This window comes from Podarcis muralis, chromosome 13, assembly GCF_964188315.1.
Source record: "Podarcis muralis chromosome 13, rPodMur119.hap1.1, whole genome shotgun sequence".
Taxonomy (NCBI): domain Eukaryota; kingdom Metazoa; phylum Chordata; class Lepidosauria; order Squamata; family Lacertidae; genus Podarcis; species Podarcis muralis.
The window spans coordinates 45,198,517-45,222,236 of record NC_135667.1 but is presented as its reverse complement, the minus strand read 5'-3'; the positions used below and the strand labels follow the sequence as shown (position 1 = coordinate 45,222,236).

Below are 23,720 nucleotides of genomic sequence, written 5' to 3'. Positions count from 1 at the left end.
AATTTCACCACCTCAAACTCTTTCACAGAACAACATGAAGCAAGAAAGGTTCAGAAAACTTATATTACAAAAATAAGACAGCAGACAGCGCAACTCTGGACACACCACCACGAGTTTGTGCTTCAGCTTAACCACGTACCACTGAAAAAGGCAAATATAAAAGATAGACATTGAATGCTTCCCCAGGATTTAAGGCTAAATGTTTGGGCAGAACCGAGCTGATGAAAATGAAGGTGCAAGGTTTGGAATCCCATCCAATTCCTGTTTCGTGTTCAAAACTGGATTGGTATGCACATTTCAGTCATTGTTGCATTATCTCCACACTCGCCCTCCGTTTCTCCAGGATTGCTTCTCCCTCCCTTTCGTCACAATAGAAAACTGGTTGCTCTGGAAAGCAGCATGTTCTCTATCCATGCTTTCTTAGCATGCATATATTTCCTCACAGGACTATCTATGAGTGTGATCTCTGCAGCAGAAGCACACAGTCTCCCAGCAGGAAAAGCACAGGCTAATCTGGGATTGTTTTAAATAAAGGGAGAGGTAGAAATGAATTTTGGCCAAATTAATAGTCAGCATTTACTGTGTGCCCTGCCCCATCATAAAATTTCCTTTAAAAGCGGGATTCATGTTTATCCAGACAACCAGATATTTTAATAGAGCCATTCTCCTTTGCCACTCCATAACTGGATGGGATGGGATTGGATTGTAAACATAAGGTGTAGTAGGCATTAACTAAAGCGTGTTGGAAAGGTTTCTCTGGCCCAAGGTTCTATGACAAAGGAAATTGTAACCTGGCAATTTCCCCAATCTAGGCTGTTTCATGGGATCTGTAGTTGAGTTTGCAAGATGTGTGACAAGTGAGGGGAGAGTTTGCATTCCACATGGTAGTGCACAGGAGACGGTGTGGTAAACATGGATCTCTCCTGCTCAGGAGCTTATATCACAGATGCAATCACATTAAAGAAGTCTGGAAATACAAGCCCCAATATCTGTTGCTTCATTCATGCAACCCCTGTCCCCCACCAGCATGCTGGTGTGCCTGCTCTTACATGATTTGTTCAAGATCCTCCACTCTCACCCCTCCATGAGCACAGTGTCTGGGGTTCCCAGATATGCAGGTAGCATTGCTCCCACAACACTGGAACCATCCTCTTGTTTCTGCCTGGCTTTCCCTGCTCCCAGCAACCCTTGCAAGCTCCACTGCTTTCCATCAGCTCAGTTCATCCCCATACCAGGGCTCTCAAAGTGGGGAAATTGGGGCCTGCTTTGTCATGCTGTATCGGTCCCGTTCTCCACCTCTTTCTGCAGCCAGAGTTGCTTGTGTTGCTTGCGCCCAAAGCCCTCGTCATAGTTGCCTTTGCTCTTGAATAGCTGCTGGAAGTGTGGCTTGCAGTAGAATTCCCCGTGTAGAGCTGCATAACTACCCAAACTGGAAGGAAGGGAAAGCACATGTTAAAGCCCACCTAGGAAAAAGACTGAAGAAACACAACAGAAGAGAACATAAGAGAATGAGGCATGAAGGCTAGTTTGTCCCTGCCACTGCCCCTTCTTTGTTAAAAGGCTGAGCTTACACCAGCGTTTTTGTTTTACATGGAAATCTCATCAGAATGAGAGGTCCCTATAACTCTTAAGCTTACCATCTCTTAAAAATGTGGCCAAAATGAATTGGTCCAAGAAAGTCACATTTGCAAGAAAAGGCAACCTTAGAAGAATTTATAGAAATTGATTGCATTGTGGCAAGGTTTTCATAATTTAAAAAGATTCCTTCCAACTAATCTCAAAGTGATGACTTCTGTTCTCCTAACTGTAAGACCTAAAGGGTGTTTAGTTGCATAAACTTGGCATTTAGTCTACAATCCTATATCTACATACCTGAGAGTAAACCCTAATGGACTGAATGGTACTTTTCAACAGACAGGTATGTTTAATCCCTTAATTTGCCCTCATCACCTTGGCAGAGCAGGAAAGGGAGGAGTAGTGCCCTCTCATCCTACTCTTTAAATCTGTGTCAATATTCACAACTGCATAAAGCTGAAACAAAAAAGTGTGGTCTTATGTATGTGCCTTTCAGACCAAACCTCTCACCCTCTTCTGATCAAGATTCAAACTTCAGAGCAGTTGTCACTGCCGAAAGAAAAACTGTCCTCTACCTCAATCCCACATTGTGGACAGACTGCTGTGAACCTCAGTACAGCATCTGGAGAACATGAAATTTCATAAAGGAAGTAAATGGGTTTCTTATTCAACCAACATTTCTGGTTCGTCTTGTGCTTGTCCCCAGTTCCTCACTGGTTTTCTGGGGTGCAAGTAGGCCTACCATAAAGAGGAGATTGGTGGGGAGAGTGTGACATGAACCCAACCACCTAGCCTCCCATCCCCAAATCCTCTTCACCTTCCCCAATTGCAAAGTTTTGCTTCCCCTGCCCTTCTCACCTGAGCTTGGTGTGGCAGTGCTTGCAACAGAAACAGCTGTTGTGGAAGACAAATTTATCGGCCACGAGGCGCTCCATGGGATAGACAGTTTTCTGGCAGGCACTGCATGTCTCCTTCACCTGGGCCTTCAAGCTGAAAGACTGAGTGACAGCAGCAAAAGCACAATGTAATCTCACAGTATATCCAAATATATAAAACAACTACGCATTTAAAAACATCTAGAAACAACAACTGCTAAAATCAGTTTTAAATCCAATACAAATACCACCCAAGATAACAAACTCCACTTAGAAGGCTTGTTGAGAGAGGAAAGTCTTCAATCCTAACTTAAATGACAATAGAGATGATCCTCGAGTGATATATAATGGGATGGAGTTCTGCCAAACTGAAGGCTTGTTTCCAAAGTAATGTGAAGCGGACCTCCTAAGATGTATCCTTTTATGTATCCTGGTTCCATGCTGTAAAGGGTTCTGTATACCAGTACTTGCACCATCAATTCAGCCCAGTAGCTAATAGGCAGCTGGTGTAATTCTTTCAGCACTGGTGTAATATGGTTAATTTCTGCCCCATCCAGCAGCTGAGTCATCACATTTTGCACTAGCTTCTGAGTCAGCCTCAAGGACAGCCCCAATGTGGAGGGGCCCAGCACAAAGACATTGGTGGTCAGGCTACCCCAGCCCAGGAATGGCTGCAGCATCTCTCACTAACCAAAGCTGGTAACCTCTCCTAGTCAATGAGGTCACCAAAGGCTCTAGCAACTTAGATGGATCCAGAGCATCCCCAGACTACAAATCTGCTCCTTCAGAGGAATATGGCCCCATCCAAAGCAGGCATTTGACCAATTATCAGCAGATAAAAAATAATGAAAAGGAGAAAACGTCACAAAAACATAACATGTGAATGCACACTAAAAAGCAAGTTCAGCTGGTTCTTTCCACCTTGTTAAGTGTTTATCTATTGCTGCCACATTGCAGCTCAAACTGCATTAGAAGCTGCCTTATGCAGGGTATTGGTCCACCACATCAAGGCAGCAGCTCTCTAAGGTGTCAGGGCAGGAGTCCCACGCAGCCCTGCCTGGAGATCGCATGCCTAGAGCAACAGCCCTTCCCTCTCCGTGTTAGAACTGAAGTTCTGTGTTTCTATTGAGGGGGAGGAGCTTCAAACCCAAAGTAGTCTGTGCCAGCGGAAGCTTCCTCCTGGGATCAACTTGGGAAAGAGGGATGAGTTTTAATTGGGAGTGCAGCATGCAAGGGAATGGTTAGACCTCTCCTCCCACCCCTATATGGCATGGTTTTGATGCCAATCTCCACCAGTGGTAGCTGCATTTACGCATTTCACATATCCTCTCTAGTTTGTCCCTGAAGGGGTGCAATTACAATCTGAGCAAGGACCGGAGGGGAAAGGCAAAGGCAGCCTCTTTCTCCATGCACCCCTCCCTCCCGCGAGCTGCGTTACATTCTCAGCAGACTACATAATGTGTAATTTGAGCCTGGAGCTGAATTATTTTGCTTTTGGTACTGTCGCATGCATATGGTGTGCATCCTCTGAAGATCCATAAACAAAGTTACCCCAACAACAGGATGCAGGAACGTGAGCTACAGCGATGGAGCCGTTTGCCTCATTACCAATGAGGTGATGGGAAAGCTTTAAAGATCCAACTGAGTCAGCAGCTGAGATAAGAACTATAAAGCAATTTATATACTAATAGGTGCCTTAGAAGCCTCTAAAAAGGATAATCAATAACAGGGTTTTTTTGCTTCTTTAAAGAATGATCAAAAAGAATTGCACATTCAGTTAATAAGTTCCAAGGATGCTGAGGCCAGTAAAATTGTCATTTTCTACAGCGATGGTACAAGGCTGCTTCTGAAGCAAAGAGGAGTTGCAGGGGTTGTTGTGCTGTGTTTTTATTTGATTGTCCCCACACCCTCTGGGGAAACATTCATGCCCAAAGGTAAAAACTGGGGTGGTAATTACCTTGGATCTCTGCACGGTGGATGCCCCTGAGTTGCTCTTTGCCTCCTAAAGAAAGAGGAGAGGGAAAATGCAATTGAGAATTATACAGAGTAGAGAGCATCATGTTATGATCTGCATTAAGAAACAATGGGGAATAGAAAGAGATCGCAGAACCCATAGAATCACAATTGTAAGCTTTGATACTGCCACTTTTTAAGCAGTTTTAGAATTTCATATTTATGTCCCATTTCACACTTTCTTCCTAGACCATTATGTAATGCACTGTTTGGGCTCAAGGCAGACAACTACCATAAACAAGGTCTCAATAACCCCCTTAAAGGGAGATTATTTCTTAGAGTTGGAATGTAACTATGCGAGTCCTGTTTAACTCACATTGATTTTCCAAAGAATACTAGAATTTAAGAACAGATAATTGCTTCCACAAACTACAATCCACAGGATTCATTGGAAGGATAAGTGAACATAAATTTTGAAAACAACCGTGTCTTCTGGCACCTTAAAGGCTGACAGTGCAATATTCTACATGTCTACCCAGAAGTAAGTCCCACTGAGTTTGAATTCAATGGGCTGACTCCCCAGTAAAAGATACAGGATTTCAGTCTGATGAATTTATTATGACATCAACTTTTGTGTAAAAACAACCACAGATCTTGGATAGTATCACTAACTGGCAAAGGAAGAAAAGTGGAGTGGGGAGGACTCCAGGGAACAGAAATGCAATTTATTGTAAGTCCAGTGCATTTCAGAAAACTCCTTTTTCAAGGGCACTGCAAGTATATGAACAGAATGAATAGGATAGTTTTAAGACATTAATAGCCATATTAAGGTAGTTTTCTGTTTCTAGGATGAATTTTAATTGTTATCATTATTTGTATCTTTTTTCAAATTATTTAGAAATAGAATAAATAATATAAGAAAATATATCAAATTCACATTAAGTAAAACTTATTTCTTTTTGTAAAGTTTTCTGCAATATTTTAACATCAATAAAAATGTCAAACATGCCGAATGAAAAACAGACTCCTTAGAAAGAGAGGAACCCCACAAAAATATTGATGTAACAAAAATCAGTTATCCTGATTAGTAAAACATAAAAAACATACTAAAATATGGTGAACAGACATGAGAAAATGAACTAATAATTTTTAACGATTCTCACATCCAAGGTTTACTAGTCCTATTGCAAGAAGCATCCAAAATGGAGCATTACATCAACTTGAGCCAAGTGTCTATGCAGTCAAGTGCTACAAATAAAGCAGAATTCTAAAATGAAAAACTTTCACCAGGTGCAATGCTTAAGGTTAATCAACTGGAATGAAAGGAGGAAATGACCATAAAATGTAAAAAGAACAGTCTGGGGCTTAAATGAATTCAAAATATGCATAATGACCGTTCACAACAGCAGTTATCTTAGTACTGCTAACATGCCCAAATGGCTACAAACTGCAATTCGACACTTCTGCGCTTGCACAAAGCGCGATTTAGCACTTCTGCACAGGCACAGAAACCCAGAAGTAACCTGTTCCGGTACTTCCGGGTTCGGCATGGTGCGTAACCCGAAATCACATAACATGAAGTGTCTGTAACCCGAGGTACCACTGTAGTGAGTTCCTGTCCCAAGCAAGTGTTCATTAAGCAAGCAAGCAAGCAATGCATAGCTTGTGCTATCATTAATTAACGCTGCTGCTGCTGCTGCTGCTGCAAATGGTCACTGTGATTGTTTTGCATACGTTTAAGTTTTAATTAAATTGTCCCAGACACATAGCCCTTGCGTGGGAGTCTACAACTGCTATCTGTGAGAAACTTTCCATTTGTTCTGATGAAGTGAGAAACAGGATGCAAAGCAAGCAATCTGATTATCGTAACTTGAAGTGTTTGGAGAAATTGTTATGCAACAGTGGCTACTGCTTATATTTGTATATGTTCACTTTGCATGTTGCTTTGTTTTGTCAATTTGTAAATCACTTTTATACCTTTTTAGGGTTCCTCTGATTTTGTTTGTTTTTAGTTACATCCTTGGGGCCCTTCTCCTTTGTTTTGGTTAAATATTATTTCCAATGGAAGATTACTTTCCATGCATCTGATGAAGTTAAGATTCTAGTCTGTGAATGCTTATGCCATAATAATTTGCTAGACTTTAAAGTGCCATCTTTTGGGTGCTTTTGCTGCAACAGACTAGCATGTCAGTTTTATATTTCATAGAATCATAGAGTTGGAATAGACCACAAGGGCCATCGAGTCCAACCCCCTGCCAATTTGAATAAGCAAAGGTGCAGTCCCTTACACACTTACCTGGGAGTAAATCTCATGGAACTCAGGGGTACCTACTTCGAAGCAGGCATGCATAGAATTGGACTGTGAGGCACATGTCATCTCCCCTCAACCCACCCCCCCACCCCACCCCCCCAGGAAGTAGCAGCAACCTCTTCAATCTGAAATCTTGATTACAATACATACATTAGCGGAGGCTGTACTGGCTGGTCCCTTGGCTTGGAACATAACTCTATGTTTCCCCCACACAGGTCTGCAGCTTCACTCCCTTGAGTTGGCCAATTCTATCCTGCTGGTATGGCTTAAGTTGGCGCCTCACGATACCTAGGAGGGGGGGAAAACAGCTAATGCAGCCTCTTTGCATTGGAACAATACTTCTGATCCTGAGCTGCAAAACCCAGGAATCTGGTTCACCCTGACATTCCTACGAAAGCTCTGCAGTTCGCAAACTGCCATTAATTTATTTTCCAAGCTTTAATGCATTTTGTCTGAAATAGAGCAATAGAATACATAAAGCAGTCATCAGTATCTATGCAAACATATGAGCATTCAAATACATACCTATCAATATGTAAGTAATCTAATTTTAGTTCATTCATTAATAAATTACTCCTACAAAAACATATCATAAAACAGTAACCATCAAAACATGAGCAGTAAAATTTCCTAAACTGAATTATCACGCCTATTAATGAGCAAAGTTGTATGGTATCCTGTACTTCGTTATTCAAAAACAGCATTTCCCAAAATCCCATTTCTACGCCTTCGACCACATAAACAGAACAGAGCTCCTCTCTGTCTCCTCACTTTGTTAAGCCTCTTGCCTTTCCAGTAAAACTGTTGCTGAAGCATCCTACCTAGTTTCACTTTGCCTGCATCTTACTTGCCACTTGACTCTCTACTATTGACTGGTCCATCACAGGTACATGTAAGGCGGTATACTGTCATACCTGATGACACTCCAGTCTTCACAAGCAGATTATCAAGGCCTCCTCTCTTTGCCACCTGGGTCCTCACAATATAGCACTGTTCTGCAAGACTTTCAGGCTGCTTGAGAAATCTGATTCATTTCCGCTCCCTTCTGTGGTTGGCTTGTTGTTTCCTGCTCTCTCTGCTGAGCCGCATGGCTCAAACGTCACACAATCAGTCATGACAAGATCAAAGGTCTCAGGGTTAGACACCACATGGGCAAAAGAGAGGCCAAACCAAAGTCCCCTGCATTTCGCCAATCAAGTAAGGTCCAGAGCAAAAGAGGCTCATAACAAGGCCAGTGACTACTGCCACCACAATTAAAGCTTTCTTAAGCATTAGCGACGGACCACCATGTACAGCTGTACCTCTACTTACGTATCCCTCTGGATACGGAATCTTTGAGTTGCAGCCATGCACCGCGCGCACATGCGCAGAAGCGCTCAATCGCGCCGCATGCATGCGCAGAAGTGTTTAAGCGCACTGTGCATGTGCGCAGAAGCACGCCTCTATTTACGTAATTTTTGGGGTGCAAACGGGGACCCCCAGAATGAATTAAGTTTGTATCCGGAGGGTCCACTGTACTATAATTTAGAAAGGATAGAGGCAGTACTAAGACCAATCCCTATTCAAAATGAAGGATGCAAACTTTCAAGTTACACCAACCCTCTCTGTTAAGAACTTCCATTTTTTCTCAAACAGACATATCCAAAACCTTCCTCTCCGCACAGCTGTTCCATTCTCACACATGTGCCGCATTAGCTTATCTTTCACACATCCTAGCATCTCCACATATGGCAGCATATCCTCTTAAATATTGTAGAGATGCAAAAAACCAAGAAAACATTGGAAGAGGAGGTGGAGCAATTGGTGAAATGTTTCAGACAAGCATTTATTTAGATCCTATATTTAATTTGTTGAACTGTGTTAAGAAAAACATTTCTGCTGACAAGCAAGAACCAGTATTATATATTCTAACCGTCTTCGCTAAATCTTGGGAAAAGAAGACTGAAAAGAACACATTTATGGCCATACAGACAGAGCTTTTATTTTTATGTCGCTTTTCCACAGCTCAAACCATGCTCAAGGCAGCTTACAACATGAAAAAAAACACTTTGCAACATAACAAAAGTAGTCATAAACAATAAATAAAACATTAAAACACACACAACCAAACTGAAATATTTCCACATAAATCACAAGATCTAAAATATACAAAACAACAGCTACACCTCCCCCAAAAAATAACTCTCTATAAATATTCTTATTGTATAGCCCTCAAACTGTCCTCTGACTGTCCCTGCAATACACAAATGCTTCTCTTCCACACGATTAAATACCCCTGGCACTTCTGGGATTTCCTCTTATTGCATAGTCAGAATAACCTACTGGGGGGGGGGGAGTGGGAATTCCAAGGGTATCAGCAGGGAGCATGCAGAGATGCTGGTAAAGAAGCCCAGGGGCAGCAATGGAGTGACTGACCAGGAGAAAGAGGCAGTCCACCTGGGCAGAGGAGGCGGTGGAGGCAGGCAGGCGAACCGAGCCTGAGAAGGTTCCGGGCGAGCGCCTTCTCAGGTTCTGTCTGCCTGCGCCTTTGCCATCTGCAAGCAATTTGAGCTGGCAATACATTGCAGCTCCCCAGCACAGCACAGGTAAGCAGTCGGATGGGAGTGAGGTGTGCTGTGCTGTCAGCAGCTGGGGAGCCAGCCGCGATGTCTTGCCAGCTCAAAAAGTCATATCCATATCACAATCTGATCGCCACACTGGTTTCAGACAATTTATCAAAATATCGCCCAGCTATAGACATGGCATACAATCTATTGTATTCTTACAGCTTCAACAATATAATTCCCTATTTTGTTTCCTGTATGATATATAAAGTATCAACAAAAGAATCTACTGAAGACGTATTTAAGGCCTGCAAGAATTTGGAAAAATCATTGCTACACAATGGAAACAAAGATGTTAATGCTGAAGATCTGTGCAGTGAACTTATAGCAATAGCTCAAAGACTTCTACAAGAAGTATTTATTTTCATATTACAACAAAAACTCCTGGATAATGGGTCTAACATTTCTGTTGTTCTAAGGATCCTACTCACACTTCCAGTGTCGGTGGCAAGTGTTGTACAGTGGTACCTCGGTTTACGTACTTAATCCGTTCCTGAAGTCCGTTCTTAAACCGAATCTGTTCTTAAACCGAGGCGCACTTTCCCTAAAGAGGCCTCCCGCCGCTGGTGCCCTTCCACCATTCGCTTTCCATTTGTAGACCGAGGTAAAGTTCGAAAACCGGAATACTACTTCCGGTTTTGTGGAGTTCGTAAACCGAATCGTTCGTAAACAGGACTGTTCTTAAACCGAGGTACCACTGTACACTGTTTCTCAAAGCTGAAACTTATATCAGTTGAACATGCCCAGGCACCAGCACTTGACCTGAAGGAACAGATGGCAAAATCTTCAAAGGAAAAGTCATGCAAAGTGAGATTCTGATGTGTTTGAAACTGAAACTTTAAAGAGATTTAACTTTTAATGTCACAATTCACAAGGCTATTCACAATGATTTGTGTGCTAAAACATTTTCTTTTGTATTTGAGAAAGATAATCAAAGGCTGCTGTTATTACTAATTCTTGCAATTTAAAATAAACGTAGCAGTTTCAAGTTTTGTGCTTTTCATTTTTTTCTACAATACATCTGTTTTTGAAAACTGAAGTTAGCATTTTTTTTTGGGGGGGGAGTTCAAGTAGTAAGCCTGGCCTGGGGCGCAAAATAACCTGGCGCAACCACTGCTCATAGCCCATTAACTGTTAGCTTAAAAGAAAGAACACGTTCCCCCTCCGGTTCATGCAAGGGTGATAGCAATCAAAGGCAACCACATGCTGTTCAACATTCTTGATTCTTATGAAACAAAAGACATACCTGCTATTCAGGTCAAGTTTTCCTTAACTCATTTTCTGTTGCATTTTACTTTCACAGAGCCTGCTTATCCTTTTTAACACAAGGGGTTTATTACAAGTAGATAAACGCTTCTGAACGTTCACTGTTCTTTTCCAGGTTACCGGTATATATTTCTTATATAAATATTTAACCATTAAAAGGCACTAAAGTTCAAATCCTGCATGACAGTAACAGTTCTGTGTATAAAGGTGTACCGTATTTTTTGCTCTATAAGACTCACTTTTTCCCTCCTAAAAAGTAAGGGGAAATGTGTGTGCGTCTTATGGAGCGAATGCAGGCTGCACAGCTATCCCAGAAGCCAGAACAGCAAGAGGGATTGCTGCTTTCACTGCGCAGCGATCCCTCTTGCTGTTCTGGCTTCTGGGATTCAGAATATTTTTTTTCTTATTTTCCTCCTCCAAAAACTAGGTGCGCCTTGTGGTCTGGTGCGTCTTATAGAGCGAAAAATACAGTATATGGGGCAAAGGAATACGCCTGGTTTACCTCTCTACAGCCTGTTCCCTAAGAGTACAAGAAGAGTCTAGCTGAAAAAGGTGCCTAGGACGAGGTTCTGCAGAGAGTTAGGTAGCAGTTAGGAGATTGCACCTCACTCTTCACTCCTTTTGTTCTTCAAAACAAACTGTCCACTTTATACATGATTGGTGCAGACCTTAAGAACTAACTGGAAATGAGGTTTGGGTTTAAGGCAAGGGTGAGGAACCTGCAGTCTTCCAGGTGTTGTTGGACTCCCACTACCCCTGAATATTAGCCATGCTGGCTGGGTCTAGGAAAACAGGAACCTGCCTTATACTGAGTCAAACTATTGACCCATCTAGCTCACAATTTTCTTCTCTGACTGGTAGTGGCTCTCCAAGGTTTCGGACAAAGGTGTCTCCCAGCCATGCCTGGAGATACTGAGAACTAAACTGGGACCTTCTGTATGCAAAGCATATGCTCTTCCACTAAGACACAGCTCTTCCATTCTTGGAATTAGACTCCAGCAAAACCTAGGGAACCACAAGTTAACCATCCCTAGTTTAAAGACAGTATTGCAGTTTGGGTCCTAAAGACACATAGGCATTTGGTAACCGTGTTATAAAGCAACTGGATACAAGCATATAATAGTGATTTAGATAAGATGCACTCAAGTTTCTTGAGAAGTATCCTGTGGCTCCAAGTTCAATCAAGTAGGAGACAATGTGTGCATAACTAAGTATACACAGTATACTGTGCCGGACACAGTAAAACATATTATTTTCTACACTCTATTGTACAACCAGCTATGCAAACATGTACTATCCCTGTTTTTTGGGTAGTCTAACATCACGGCACCATGAAAATATCAGATTCTATCTGTCTGATATTAACCTGGAAGTAATTGCAAGGGTGGCTAAGTTTTTATCAATAAATAGTATCTCTCAGAGTGGTGAACTATGTAACAGGAGATACTCCAATGAAAATCCTCATTATTACATATATTTATATGGCTGCTTATTTGTATATATTTTAACATTTTATATATGGATGTTTTATGATGGCCTATATTTGCAATGCCTAATAAAGGTTTGGTTACGAAAGTAAGTTATAAAACAACAAAGAGTCCCGTGGAAGCTTAAAGACTTAACACATTTATTATGGCATTATCAGTGTTAGAAACTGAGATATGAAAGCTAGGAGCTAAATGGCACCTTAAACCTAGGTTATGGGTGCAACAACGGAATGTCTAGGAGCACTTTTTTTATAACAAGAACACAAAGCTGAAAATGAATGAATTGCAGCTAAAATATTATGTTCATTTTTCACATGGTCTAGTCCTTCCTCTGCCCACGCCCCTAATATTCTTCAGAAAGTAGCCGGAAGTGGGGAGGCAGAAAAAGATCCTCCTTTCCTTCCACTCCGCAGTTTAAATCTGAAATCTTAGGTGCAGTACTGTACCCAGAGCTCAGAAACTGCTTGTGCTAATAAAATTCCCTGTCGCAAAATGCGCCTAGAACAGGGGTCTGCAACCCACGGCTCCGGAGCCGCATGTGGCTCTTTTACACCTTTGCCGCGGCTCCGGGGCAGATACTAGCGAGGGGAGGAGGCGCATTGTGCGCCCCGACACTCCCCACTGTGGCGGGCGCTGTACTGGCTGTGACGTCGCATGGGGGCGGTGCGTGCGTTAGCCACGCACCGTCCCGACGTCACCTTCCCGCCCGCTGTCAGATCGCAGCTCCGGAGATATATTTGTTTTAAATGTCGCAATGGTTTTGCGGCTCCCAGTTTTTTTCCCCTTTGGAAACAGGTCCAAGTGGCTCTTTTTGTCTTAAAGGTTGCAGACCCCTGGCCTAGAACAATGGGAATTTTGAACACCGGGCATTATCTTTTGTGAACTACAGTACATTTCATCAAGTGCATGACATGTTATTCAGAGTGTGTGTCTGTGAATAGGGTGGAGGGAGATGTTTTCAGTGAGGTCAGAAGGAAATGCAGAAAATTACAGAGGGTGATAACTGCATTCTTAGCAGTGCCATTAACAAAAAAAACCTGTTGTGTTGATAACACAGATACCCTGCCATTGGTAAGCCAATTAACCCACACAGAATCCTAGAATCGTAGACTTGTAAGGTACCCCAAGGATCATCTAGTCCAGCCCCAGTACCATATAATAAAAATCTGTCGCATCAGTTTAGTCCATGTGAAAGCATTTAACCTCTTGATGAACTATAATTCAGCAGCTTCCCTTTGATGTTCCATTATGGCCACCTGGAGGTCCCTTGCAGTGCCCTGTCAAGTTGAAATGTTTCCTCCCTGACTCAACTTAAGAAAGTGAACTGTAATTGTTTCAGGTCCAAATGGCACCTAGAAGCCCAAAGGAAAAGTTGCTCTCGGAAAAACATGCCACTTAATAAGTCTCAAAGTGTAGCCATTTGTAAGTAAGACACAACTATTGTGTCTGAGAGCTACTGGGAAAGCCACAAGGTTTGATGAAGTGACACAGCTAGACTGGGATTTGCTCAATAATTAGTATACTAACTCACCAACTACTGAGCTACAGTAGCAAGACCCAAACACATTCAACTAAATGGATTTCGTTCCAAGCAAGGTGTACAAAATGAATAGTTTGAGGGCAAGGGAAGATGGGACTATTTGCCACAGAAAGAGAACAGAAGAAAGCATTTCATTATGTACTTAAAAGGAAACAAGATGTTGCTACACATCCTCCTTTCTGGCAGAGGAAAGGGTGTGCAGGAGAGAGAAGAAATCATGCATGCAAAGAGGATCAGAAACCAAGAAGTCTCTTCTTAAGAACTGCCCTGCTATCGGTAAACTAGTTTAGCATTTTGCTCCCAAAGTAGCCAGCCAGTTGCCTATGGAATCCCACAAACAGGACATGAAGGTGGTGGAGATACCTGCTGTTTGTCCCCAGCATCTAGTATGCTGAGATGTACTATGCTCTATGAAGGATGAGGCACATGTGACCTTCCAGATGCTCTTTGACTCTAGTTCCCAGCCAACGTGGTCCAGAATGAGTGGAAGTGTAGTTCAACAAACAACTGGAGAGCCACAGGTTTCCCATTCCTGCAGTAGGCTGTCACGACTAATAATTCCATCCATTCTGCAAACAGGGTGATGGCTATTGATAGACGAAACCTCCTTCACCACAGCTTTATCAAAACAGTTTCACAAGCCAGCATGGTGACAAGAAAGCCACCAATAGATTCAGCAAACGTTGCAGAGAAATGCTGGTCAATTTCCAAAACTCTTTAAGAAACCATTCTCGGCATCTGCAATGCAAGTGTTCCACATTGCACATTATCTAGACAAAGATGATAGTTTTGCTAAGTATGGGCAGAGTGCCTTCTGACCATAGTCATTGCTTACAGTCTGCCTATATTTTTTGAGAGCTTTTTAAGAGATCTGTGTCTTTTAGAACATACAGTCGTACCTCCGTTCCACTTCCAAAACATTAGGAAACCAAGGCGCGGCTTCCGATTGTCTGCAGGAAGCTCCTCAGGCCAACTGCAAGCCGCATAAGCCGCGTCGGACGTTCAGGTTCCAAAGAACGTTTGCAAACCGGAACATTCAGTTATGGGTTTGCGGCGTTCGGGAGCCAATACGTTCGACTTGCAAGGCGTTTGGGATCCAAGGTATGACTGTGTAAAGATAGCTCCCTGTTGGTGCATAAAGGTAAAGGGACCCCTGACCATTTGGTCCAGTTGTGGCCGACTCTGGGGTTGCTGCGCTCATCTCGCTTTATTGGCCGAGGGAGCCGGTGTACAGCTTCCAGGTCATGTGGCCAGCATGACTAAGCCGCTTCTGGCGAACCAGAGCAGCGCACGGAAATGCCATTTACCTTCCCGCCAGAGCGGTACAGTGGTGCCCCGCAAGACGAATGCCTCACAAGACGGAAAACCCGCTAGATGAAAGGGTTTTCCGTTTCTGAGTTGCTTCGCAAGACGATTTTCCCTATGGGCTTGCTTCGCAAGACGAAAGGTCTTGCTAGTCTTGCGATTTTTTTTCGCTCCCCCCCCTTTTTCTAAGCCGCTAAGCCGCTAATAGCCTTTTAGCAGCTTAGCCGCTAATCCTTTAATAGCCGCTAAGCCGCTAAGCCGCTAATAGCGCTAATCCGCTTAGCCGCTAATAGGGTTGCTTCGCAAGACGAAAAAACTGCTAGATGAAGAGAATCGCGGAACGGATTCTTTTCGTCTTGCGAGGCACCACTGTACCTATTTATCTACTTGCACTTTAACGTGCTTTTGAACTGCTAGGTTGGCAGCAGCAGGGACCGAGCAACGGGAGCTCACCCCGTCGCGGGGATTCGAACCGCCGACCTTCTGATCGGCAAGTCCTAGGCTCTGGTTTAACCAACAGCGCCACCCGCATAGCAGCACTCAAAAGAAAGAGTTGGATACCAAGATACCTGCAGCCCAACCCTTCGACATCAAAATAGTATTACTGACAGGCGCCTGTCTAACCTTGTGTTAAAACCTCCAAGGAAGAAGATCTTGCCTTGTCTATGCACTTTCTTACACTACATTTTTTTTCTATTACTGAACCAAGATCAAAGCCACTTCTTCTTGCCTATAGTTTGACTGGAATATTAAATATTTGGAAACTGTTAGCATATTGTTTTTGTCATTTTTTCTATATATTCTACTCTTTCAGCCTCTCCGCATCATATCTGCCCTTTAAAATCAAATTGTGTTACAGCTTTTTCTGACCTGCAATATCCAGAACTGAACACTCCAAATAAGGTCTTGCCAGGATTCATTCCTCAACTCTTAGAACGGTTTACCATGTTGATAGAAGCTTGAGAACATGTCCAAGTGTATTTGCAAATTGCATTCCACTTTCCAGCTGGAATCCCCAAAAATGCCCACAACATTCATAAAATCTAAGTCAGGCTTCCTTAACCTCGGCCCTCTAGATGTTTTTGGCCTTCAACTCCCATGATCCCTAGCTAGCAGGACCAGCGGTCAGGGATGATGGGAATTGTAGTCTCAAAACATCTGGAGGGCCAAGGTTGAGGAAACCTGATCTAAGTTAATTGTGAAATGAGGATACCATCCCTGAGTTACTCCCCCTCCTATCAGTTTGTTTTCAATCTGTTTTGCAGAAGCAAAAAAGCAACTCTTAGAGGAGTTGCACTAAAATTCGTCCAACCTGGTGCTAGTGGTCTTCACCACCCAAGTTCCATCATGCACTTGCAAATAAGTTGCAGCTTTGCATATTTGTGCCTTTAAAAATGGGTGTGAGACAGTCCTAATTAATTCAACTTTTGAACCAGCTTCCACCGCTGGCGCATGTGATGATAAAGAACCACGCTCCTCTTTGCATATACAAATGTGTTCTTCCTCCTTGTCTCAGGCTGGCTATAGCTGCACACACAAGGCTGGCCTGGCCTGGGAACTAGGAGGGAGCGGTTCCAAGTCAAAAGAAGTGACCACCTATCTGAAGCAAGCCAGACCCCTTCCTCACTCAAAATTCACTAGACAGAGGCTCGAGGAGCTACTTCCCCAAGCAATGTGGGAAACAGAAACAGAAGGAGCATTGCTGATGCTGCGTCTGCAGCGAGCATCAAAGACCGAAGGTCAAAGGCTAAACCCACCCAAAGGAGGCCAGCGGTTTCTCTCCGAATCATTTGCCCTGCTCCCTTTATCTTCGATGCCTCCATCCTGGGCAGTTCCCCAGGACAAGGGGTGTGCAAAGCCCCGGGATCCTAGGTGCAGCACCCAGCACCTTCCTGTGGCACTCAGCACAAAGAGAGACACAGCAGGAATGCCCCCCCAAACACCATCTCTTTGTGTTCAGGCACAGAGGAGCCACCTCCCCATCTTTTGCAAGGGGGAGGCAAAACACCCCACCCTACCTGAATACACACCCCATCTCAGGGGTGCCAACTTGGGGGGGGGGGACCGGGTAAGCCCCACCCCGCATCATCAATCCCATGACGTAGCGCACCCATGCTATTTGGATGGGAATTCCCCCTCAACTTTTTTTTTGGGGGGGGAGGCAGTGGCGTAGCATGGGTTGTCAGCACCCGGGGCAAGGCAAGTAATTTGCACCCCCTAACCCGTGGATTTGCGCCCCCTAACCCGTGGATTTGCGCCCCCTAACCCCCAGATGTTGCGCCCTGTGCGGCTGCCCCCCCTGCACCCCCCACGCTACACCACTGGGGGGAGGGGACCCCCTCGAATATTTTATTGAGGTGGCTGAAGGTGGACCTCATTCCCTAGGAGCTGCCTCATCCTCACCCCAGAAATAACGGTTATATTATGGGCAGGCGGTCCTCTCCCATGAAAAGCCCCCTCCAAACGGGGCTGGGCAGGGCCGGCCCTGCCGTGAGGCAGGAGTGAGGCGGCGGCCAACGTCCCTTCGTCTCGTTGAAACCGTTGAGATTTTTCCACAGAATGGAAGAATTGCCTGGGGTGGGGAGGGGAGGGGTGCTTTGTTTCCCTCCCCCCATTCCCTTTGAGGTGCCGAAATGGGGCTGGGCGCTGGCTTCGGGGAGAGAAGGGCGCCCTTTGGCCGCTCCGCCTCAGGCGGCCAAAGCTCTCGCTCGGCCCGCCGACCCCGGAGGAGCGGCCTCCGCCCGCCGTGAGGGGGGGAAAGACGAGGGACTCACCCACCCAGGGGCTCCCCGAGGAGGAGCTTCTCTCTCTCTCGGCCGCCGAGGAGGAGGAGGAGGAAGGTAGGCGCAGCGCGGCCCAAGCCGGGTACGGGTGTCCGTGTGAATGCGCGCGCGCGTGTCTTGCCTGTGGCGGCTTCCCCTCAAGAGGTCTCCGGCGCACAAAGCGCGGCGCTCCTCCTCTCGGCGTCTCCTTTGTGCTCCGCGTGCGCGCGCAGCAGCGAACCCCCCCCCTCACTTTCTCCGCCCCCGACGCCCACCCCCCTTTCATCTCCCTTCTTGCCGCCGCCTCCATCAACGCGGGGGGGGGGGCGGTTTGGGGAGAGGGGAGTCTTCTGCTCTTGCTCTGTGGGGTAGGACTAGCCATGGGGAGGGGAAGCAAAGTCTCTCCCCCCCCCGCTATCGGGACAAAAGGTGCCCCCCCCCAAAGGATGCCCCCGCCCCCCAACACGAAGAGAAGGTCTGTCTCCCCCCCCCCCCCGCCCGCCCGCACTGCATCCATGGGGTGGCTGGGTGCCTGCAAGCAAACCGTTCTATTTGGGGGTTGCAAAATATATATAGGGTGACAGGCGGGGTGATTTGCAAAGCGCCTCCCGCGCCGTCGAGGTGCGCGAGGCGGCGCGCGCAAATTGAAACGCCGAGCGAAAGAATAGCAAGCCATAATGAGATTACCCTGCGTCTAGACGCGCGGATGCTCTGGCTCCTCTCTCCAGACCACAGATGCCCCTTTGCAACCGATTTCTCTCCACCGCTGGGTGCGGAGTGTGGCCATCGCGACACCCAGCGGCGATTCCGTTGTTCCATGTGCGAAAAAGCCTCCTTTCCCCCCTGTCCTAAGCATGCATTTAGCCAACTTTCTGGGTGAGACTGAATTCTCCATGTTTGTCGAAAAGGCAGGAAATGTTGGCTTTTTGCGTATTCGCCTCACTTTTAAACTGAACTGATATGCAATGGATTTTTATTATGCTGGGGTTGGACTAGATGAACCTCGGGATCCCTTGCAACTCTGCAATGCCATAATAACAAAATTATTTTGATATTAATATTGATATTAATATTAATAAAAAATATACCCCACCCATCTGTTTGGTTTCCCTAGCCACTCTGGCTGGCTTAAAAAGGTAAAGGGACCCCTGACCATTAGGTCCAGTCGTGGCCGACTCTGGGGTTGTGGCGCTCATCTCGCTTTATTGGCCGAGGGAGCCGGCGTACAGCTTCCGGGTGATGTGGCCAGCATGACTAAGCTGCTTCTGGCGAACCAGAGCAGCGCACGGAAACACCGTTTACCTTTCCGCCGGAGCAGTACCTATTTATCTACTTGCACTTTGACGTGCTTTCGAACTGCTAGGTGGGCAGGAGCTGGGACTGAGCAACGGGAGCTCACCCCGTTGCGGGGATTCGAACTGCCGACCTTCTGATCTGCTAGTCCTAGGCTCTGGTTTAACCCACAGCGCCACCCACATCCCTTCTGGCTGGCTAACAGCAAATATAAAAACACAACAAAACATCAAACATTAAAAAACAGAATATCCCATACAGGCAACAAACCAACCAATAAATCAATAGAAACCAAAAATAATGATGAGTATGATAACAACAACAAACAGCTTACACTTATACCCAAATTAAAATAACCGCCAACCCCAACCAAACATTTTAACAACCCCCACCCAACAACAAAAAAATAGAGGAACCAAAATTACGTAGAACCATTTAAAACATTGTAAAACTTTTTAGCCAGTTTCCCCAACCCAAGAGTTGTTCCAGCAGTGTACCTCTGGCCTCCCAGGAGCCTCTTTTATCAGTACACCTTTAAAAGTCACTATTGTTGTGCAGTGCAAATGGAATTTTTGCATTTTGTCGCCTTCAATGATTGGAGAGGACGGGAGGAGAAATCTGCAAGACTTCCAAATATCTCTGAACTGCAAGAGAATAATAGAGAAGGCAGGCTCATTAAATACCCTCATCGTTACTGTATTTATTTAGTGACATCACTGATCATGGCACTTTGCAGAGTACAAAAGGGCAGGTCCCTGCCCTGAGGAGCTTACAATAATTATAAGTCATGGGAGGAAAGGGGGTGTGTGTGTGTGTCAGAGTTAATAGGAAAGTATTTGTGGATGTTTCCGTTTAAATTCTGTAGCCTTAGATATTGGCTGAAGTTACAATAAGGCATGGAAACAATATCACACGGAACAAGGCTGCAGTCCAGTTGTGATGTTGTTGAGCTGTTCTACTGTGCTTTTTTTCTGGGGTGACGCAGGGGTACACATACCCCTAAACATTTTGTGAATCTAAGTTTGGCCTCATTGAGGGGCAGTATTTCATTATGAGTAGGAAAATGAGAGTACCCCTAAACATTTTTTATTTTTTTTAAAAAAGCACCGGCTGATGGGATATAATATCAACTAACATGCAATATATTTAGAGCAATTTCGCAAACAGGACACCTTGAGTTTTATCTTGCAGGAACCCAACACCCCTTGCTTTCCTCCCCTTGGGTTAGTAACAAACAGATATAGTTACTACTGCTGCATACTTTCGTTGGCATAATCAGTTGCAACTTTTAATTTATTTATGAACAGAAGCAAAGGTGAATAAGGGGAACAGTGAGTTAGCTGTGGCATACAGATTTAGGCTATTATTGTGTTCTAGTATAGTACCAGGGACGCGGGTGGCACTGAGTCCTAGGACTTGCTGATCAGAAGGTTGGCGGTTCAAATCCCCGTGATGGGGTGAGCTCCTGTTGCTCGGTCCCTGCTCCTGCCAACCTAGCAGTTCGAAAGCACGTCAAAGTGCAAGTAGATAAATAGGTACCGCTCCAGCGGGAAGGTAAACGGCGTTTCCGTGCGCTGCTCTGGTTCGCCAGAAGCGGCTTAGTTATGCTGGCCACATGACCTGGAAGCTGTACGCTGGCTCCCTCAGCCAATAAAGCGAGAAGAGTGCCGCAACCGCAGAGTCGGCCACGACTGGACCTAATGGTCAGGGGTCCCTTTACCTTTAGTATAGTACAATAACAGGGATTAAAAATAAATAAATATGGCCTTCTAACACTGCATGTAAATCTTTCTTTATTTAATTTATGTTATCTAAAGCTTCCATCAGTATCACAAAAAGCTATGTTGAGGTTTTAGTATTGTGCAAATTTATTTAAATTAAGTTCAGTTAACTAATTTCCTTCCACTTTACCATGCAGTTGTGTCAGGGAGTTAACATATTACGACAGTAGGGCAATCCTATTCGCCAATGTGCTCCATTTCCTTGCAATGTTATGGAGAGAGCCTGGTGGCACAAAGTGCCCTTTCTCCATAGTTCTGCTTGCCAGAATCCATTGTGTGTGTTGCGTGCACAACCTGAGACCATCCATGAAAATATAGCCCAATGCTGTAGTACATCCTATCACCAAAGTTGCAGACTTCCTGTGTGGAAGTTTATACCCTGGTGGTGTGCTGTGATTAGTTTCAAATTTGTACTATAGCCTATTCTCTGTCATGGTGATGTAGATAGGGCAGTCATTGGAGGGCAGCAACACTTCTTAAAATTTGCTTTTCCTCTCGTTGAACTCAATGGTGCCAGCTCTGAGGTCAGTGCAGTGGTACCTCTGGTTGCGCACAGGATCCTTTCCAGAGCTCCGGTTGGATCCCGAGGAATTCGCAACCGGAGGTGCCTATTCTGCGCATGCGCATGGCGTGGTAGAGCACTTCTGCGCATGTGTGCGGGGCGAAACCCAAAAAATGCTTCTGGGTTTGCCGCGTTCATATCCTGAAGGATACACAACCAGAGGTGTGCGTATCCAGGGGTACCACTGTATAGCATTGCACTATCAATGGGGGGCATGATCGTAGCCTGAATGAATACAGGATAGGTGTGTTCTTTCCCTTTCTAGCTGTTCCACCAGCATAGCTTCACTGGTGCAGCACAGTGGAGTATTTGACAGGCCCATATGGGGAGTTGCACCAGTGCATCCTTCGTGGCAGCAGTGTAACTGATACTGATGTGCTAGGACAGCAGATCTCTTCCACATCCTAATGGCAGCTGGTGCAATAAGGACTGCACCCTAAATCTTCCATGCATGTCAGCATGGGGAGTTAGGATATTGCAGTGACTTAGTAGGATATAACAGCAACATCATAACAGTCAAGATGTTAAGGCTGTGTAACAACTACAGTGCCAACACAAGGGCTTCAGAAAGAGGCAGATTTGTGGCTGTGGTGGGAAGGATTGGAGATTTTATTCTAGGGCTACCAGATGTCCCTGGTTCCCAGGGACAGTCCCCGGATTTGCAAATCTGTCCCCGGACAAATTCCGTCCCCGAAATGTCCCCAGATTTGCAAATTGGTCCCCAGAAAACGTGGCAGTTGGCTCTGGCTGCTGACTGCTGCTGCCACTGCCGAAGGGGAGCCGGGGACGTCTGGCGGTACAGATCTCCTTCCCCCTTTGTTTTGACTGATGGGGGAGGCTCAGGAGTTGTGGGCGGGCGGCCATTGCCCAGGAAGGGTGCAAGGTGCATGGTTTCTCTGCCGGGCAAGGTGCAAAGCCCTTTTTTCGCACCGTGTGAAACATAAATGCGCAGAGTTTTTTTAAAACTGGGCAACGGCGTACCTCCCGCCCATGACTTCCGAGCCTCCTCTGATCTCCTTCCCCCTTTGTTTTGACAGATCAGGGGAGGCTCAGGAGCCGTGGGTGGGCAGCCATTGCCCAGTTTTTTAAAAACTCTGCACATTTATGTTTCACAGGGTGTGAAAGAAGGGCTTTGCACCTTTATACAATATGCATGTGTGCTTGGGCCCAGGGTCTTTTGACTCACCATCCCCACTACTGACTCCCTGTTGCTACTCAGCTTCAAAAAAAAAAAAAAAAAAGGGTCCCCGGATTCATTGGGAAAAAAATCTGGTAACCATATCTTCAGAATCTTATCTTCCCCTGCCACTGAAAAATTATTACAGGGTGGGAGAGGAGTTGTAAGTAGAAGTCAATAGGACTTCAATAGGTATCACCACCCAGCCACACACAGATTAGACTATCAACTCAGGAGCCAATCACAGCACAGCAAGGACACATTGCTCATTTTGCAATGTCCATCTGCTTTTTTTTTTAAAGACCAAGAACAATCATTGGGAAAAAAGTGAAAGTAATTACTGGACACAAGATCAAACCATCATTTAATAATCAAAACTGTGTCCTGAGCGTCTCAACTAGGTCTATGTGGGTAGTTAGAAATAAAATGAAGGCACATGTCAATTTTACTAACACCATAAATACAGGAAGTAGCTGAGAAGGAAAACATCAGGAGTACCAGATGGTTTACAGCAAACCGTTTTCTATATTAATAAGTTCCTTGGTCTGTAAATAGCAAACACTTTTGACACTTTAGTAGGAACATGCTGCACTATTTAAACTGTGAAAGCGGGGGTCTGATTCATACAGCTGTCTTCCACATTCTGCTGCATGGAATAAGCCTCCCAGACAGGCAGAGGAGTATTCCATCCCGTGACAAGCCTATGAGTTCCTGAATTCAGACCTTCATGAATTCTGCCCTCAAATATTCCACCCCTTGCACTTACATCCGCCTTCCTATTCCGCACAGCCATTGGTTCCCATATGTGAAATATACTGGCATTGTTTTCAGCTCTGCTACTCCACTATTAAGCAGAGGTTGGACAGCTATCTATCATAGATGCCTTGGTTGAGCTCCCTGCATTGCAGGGGGTTGGCAGAGATGACCCTGCAGGTCTCTTCCAAGTGTATAATGCTTATTAAAGGAGAGAGCAGGCACTATACAAATCTTCTTGAGGACTTGTAAGTGTTCCACAAAAGGCTAGTCACATATAGAATTAGATATTGGAATATTGTCATGGAAACAGTTTATCTGAGCTAGTGAGGTGGGGAGAGGAGTGTTAAAAAGTGCAAATTTCAAATGTCTCCTTTCCTCTTTATCTGTTCTCTCTCTTCTTTGTAGGATATATTTGCTCTTTCTCGGCAGTTAGCGTTGCTGCTAGGTAATGTTAAGACTCTGGGACTTAACGTT

The 23,720-nt window shown here is 45.0% G+C and overlaps 1 protein-coding gene across 5 annotated transcripts; it reads right to left on the bottom strand.

Moving 5' to 3' along the window:
• Positions 1–45: 45 nt before the first annotated feature.
• On the bottom strand, positions 46–18,388 carry LIMD2 (LIM domain containing 2). Of its 5 annotated transcripts, none has more exons than XM_028702178.2 (5): positions 18,365–18,388; positions 6,865–7,002; positions 4,408–4,452; positions 2,434–2,573; positions 46–1,429 (listed from the first exon to the last, which is right to left on the bottom strand). In XM_028702178.2, the coding sequence occupies exons 2-5, from the start codon at positions 6,904–6,906 to the stop codon at positions 1,270–1,272; spliced, it is 387 nt and encodes a 128-aa protein (XP_028558011.1). In that variant the 5' UTR covers positions 6,907–7,002; positions 18,365–18,388; the 3' UTR covers positions 46–1,269. The 5 variants fall into 5 exon arrangements, with proteins under 5 accessions (XP_028558011.1, XP_028558010.1, XP_028558009.1 ...); XM_028702177.2 differs by lacking the exon at positions 18,365–18,388 and adding an exon at positions 17,694–17,903; XM_028702176.2 differs by lacking the exon at positions 18,365–18,388 and adding an exon at positions 17,690–17,902.
• Between the last annotated feature and the right edge of the window lie 5,332 nt (positions 18,389–23,720).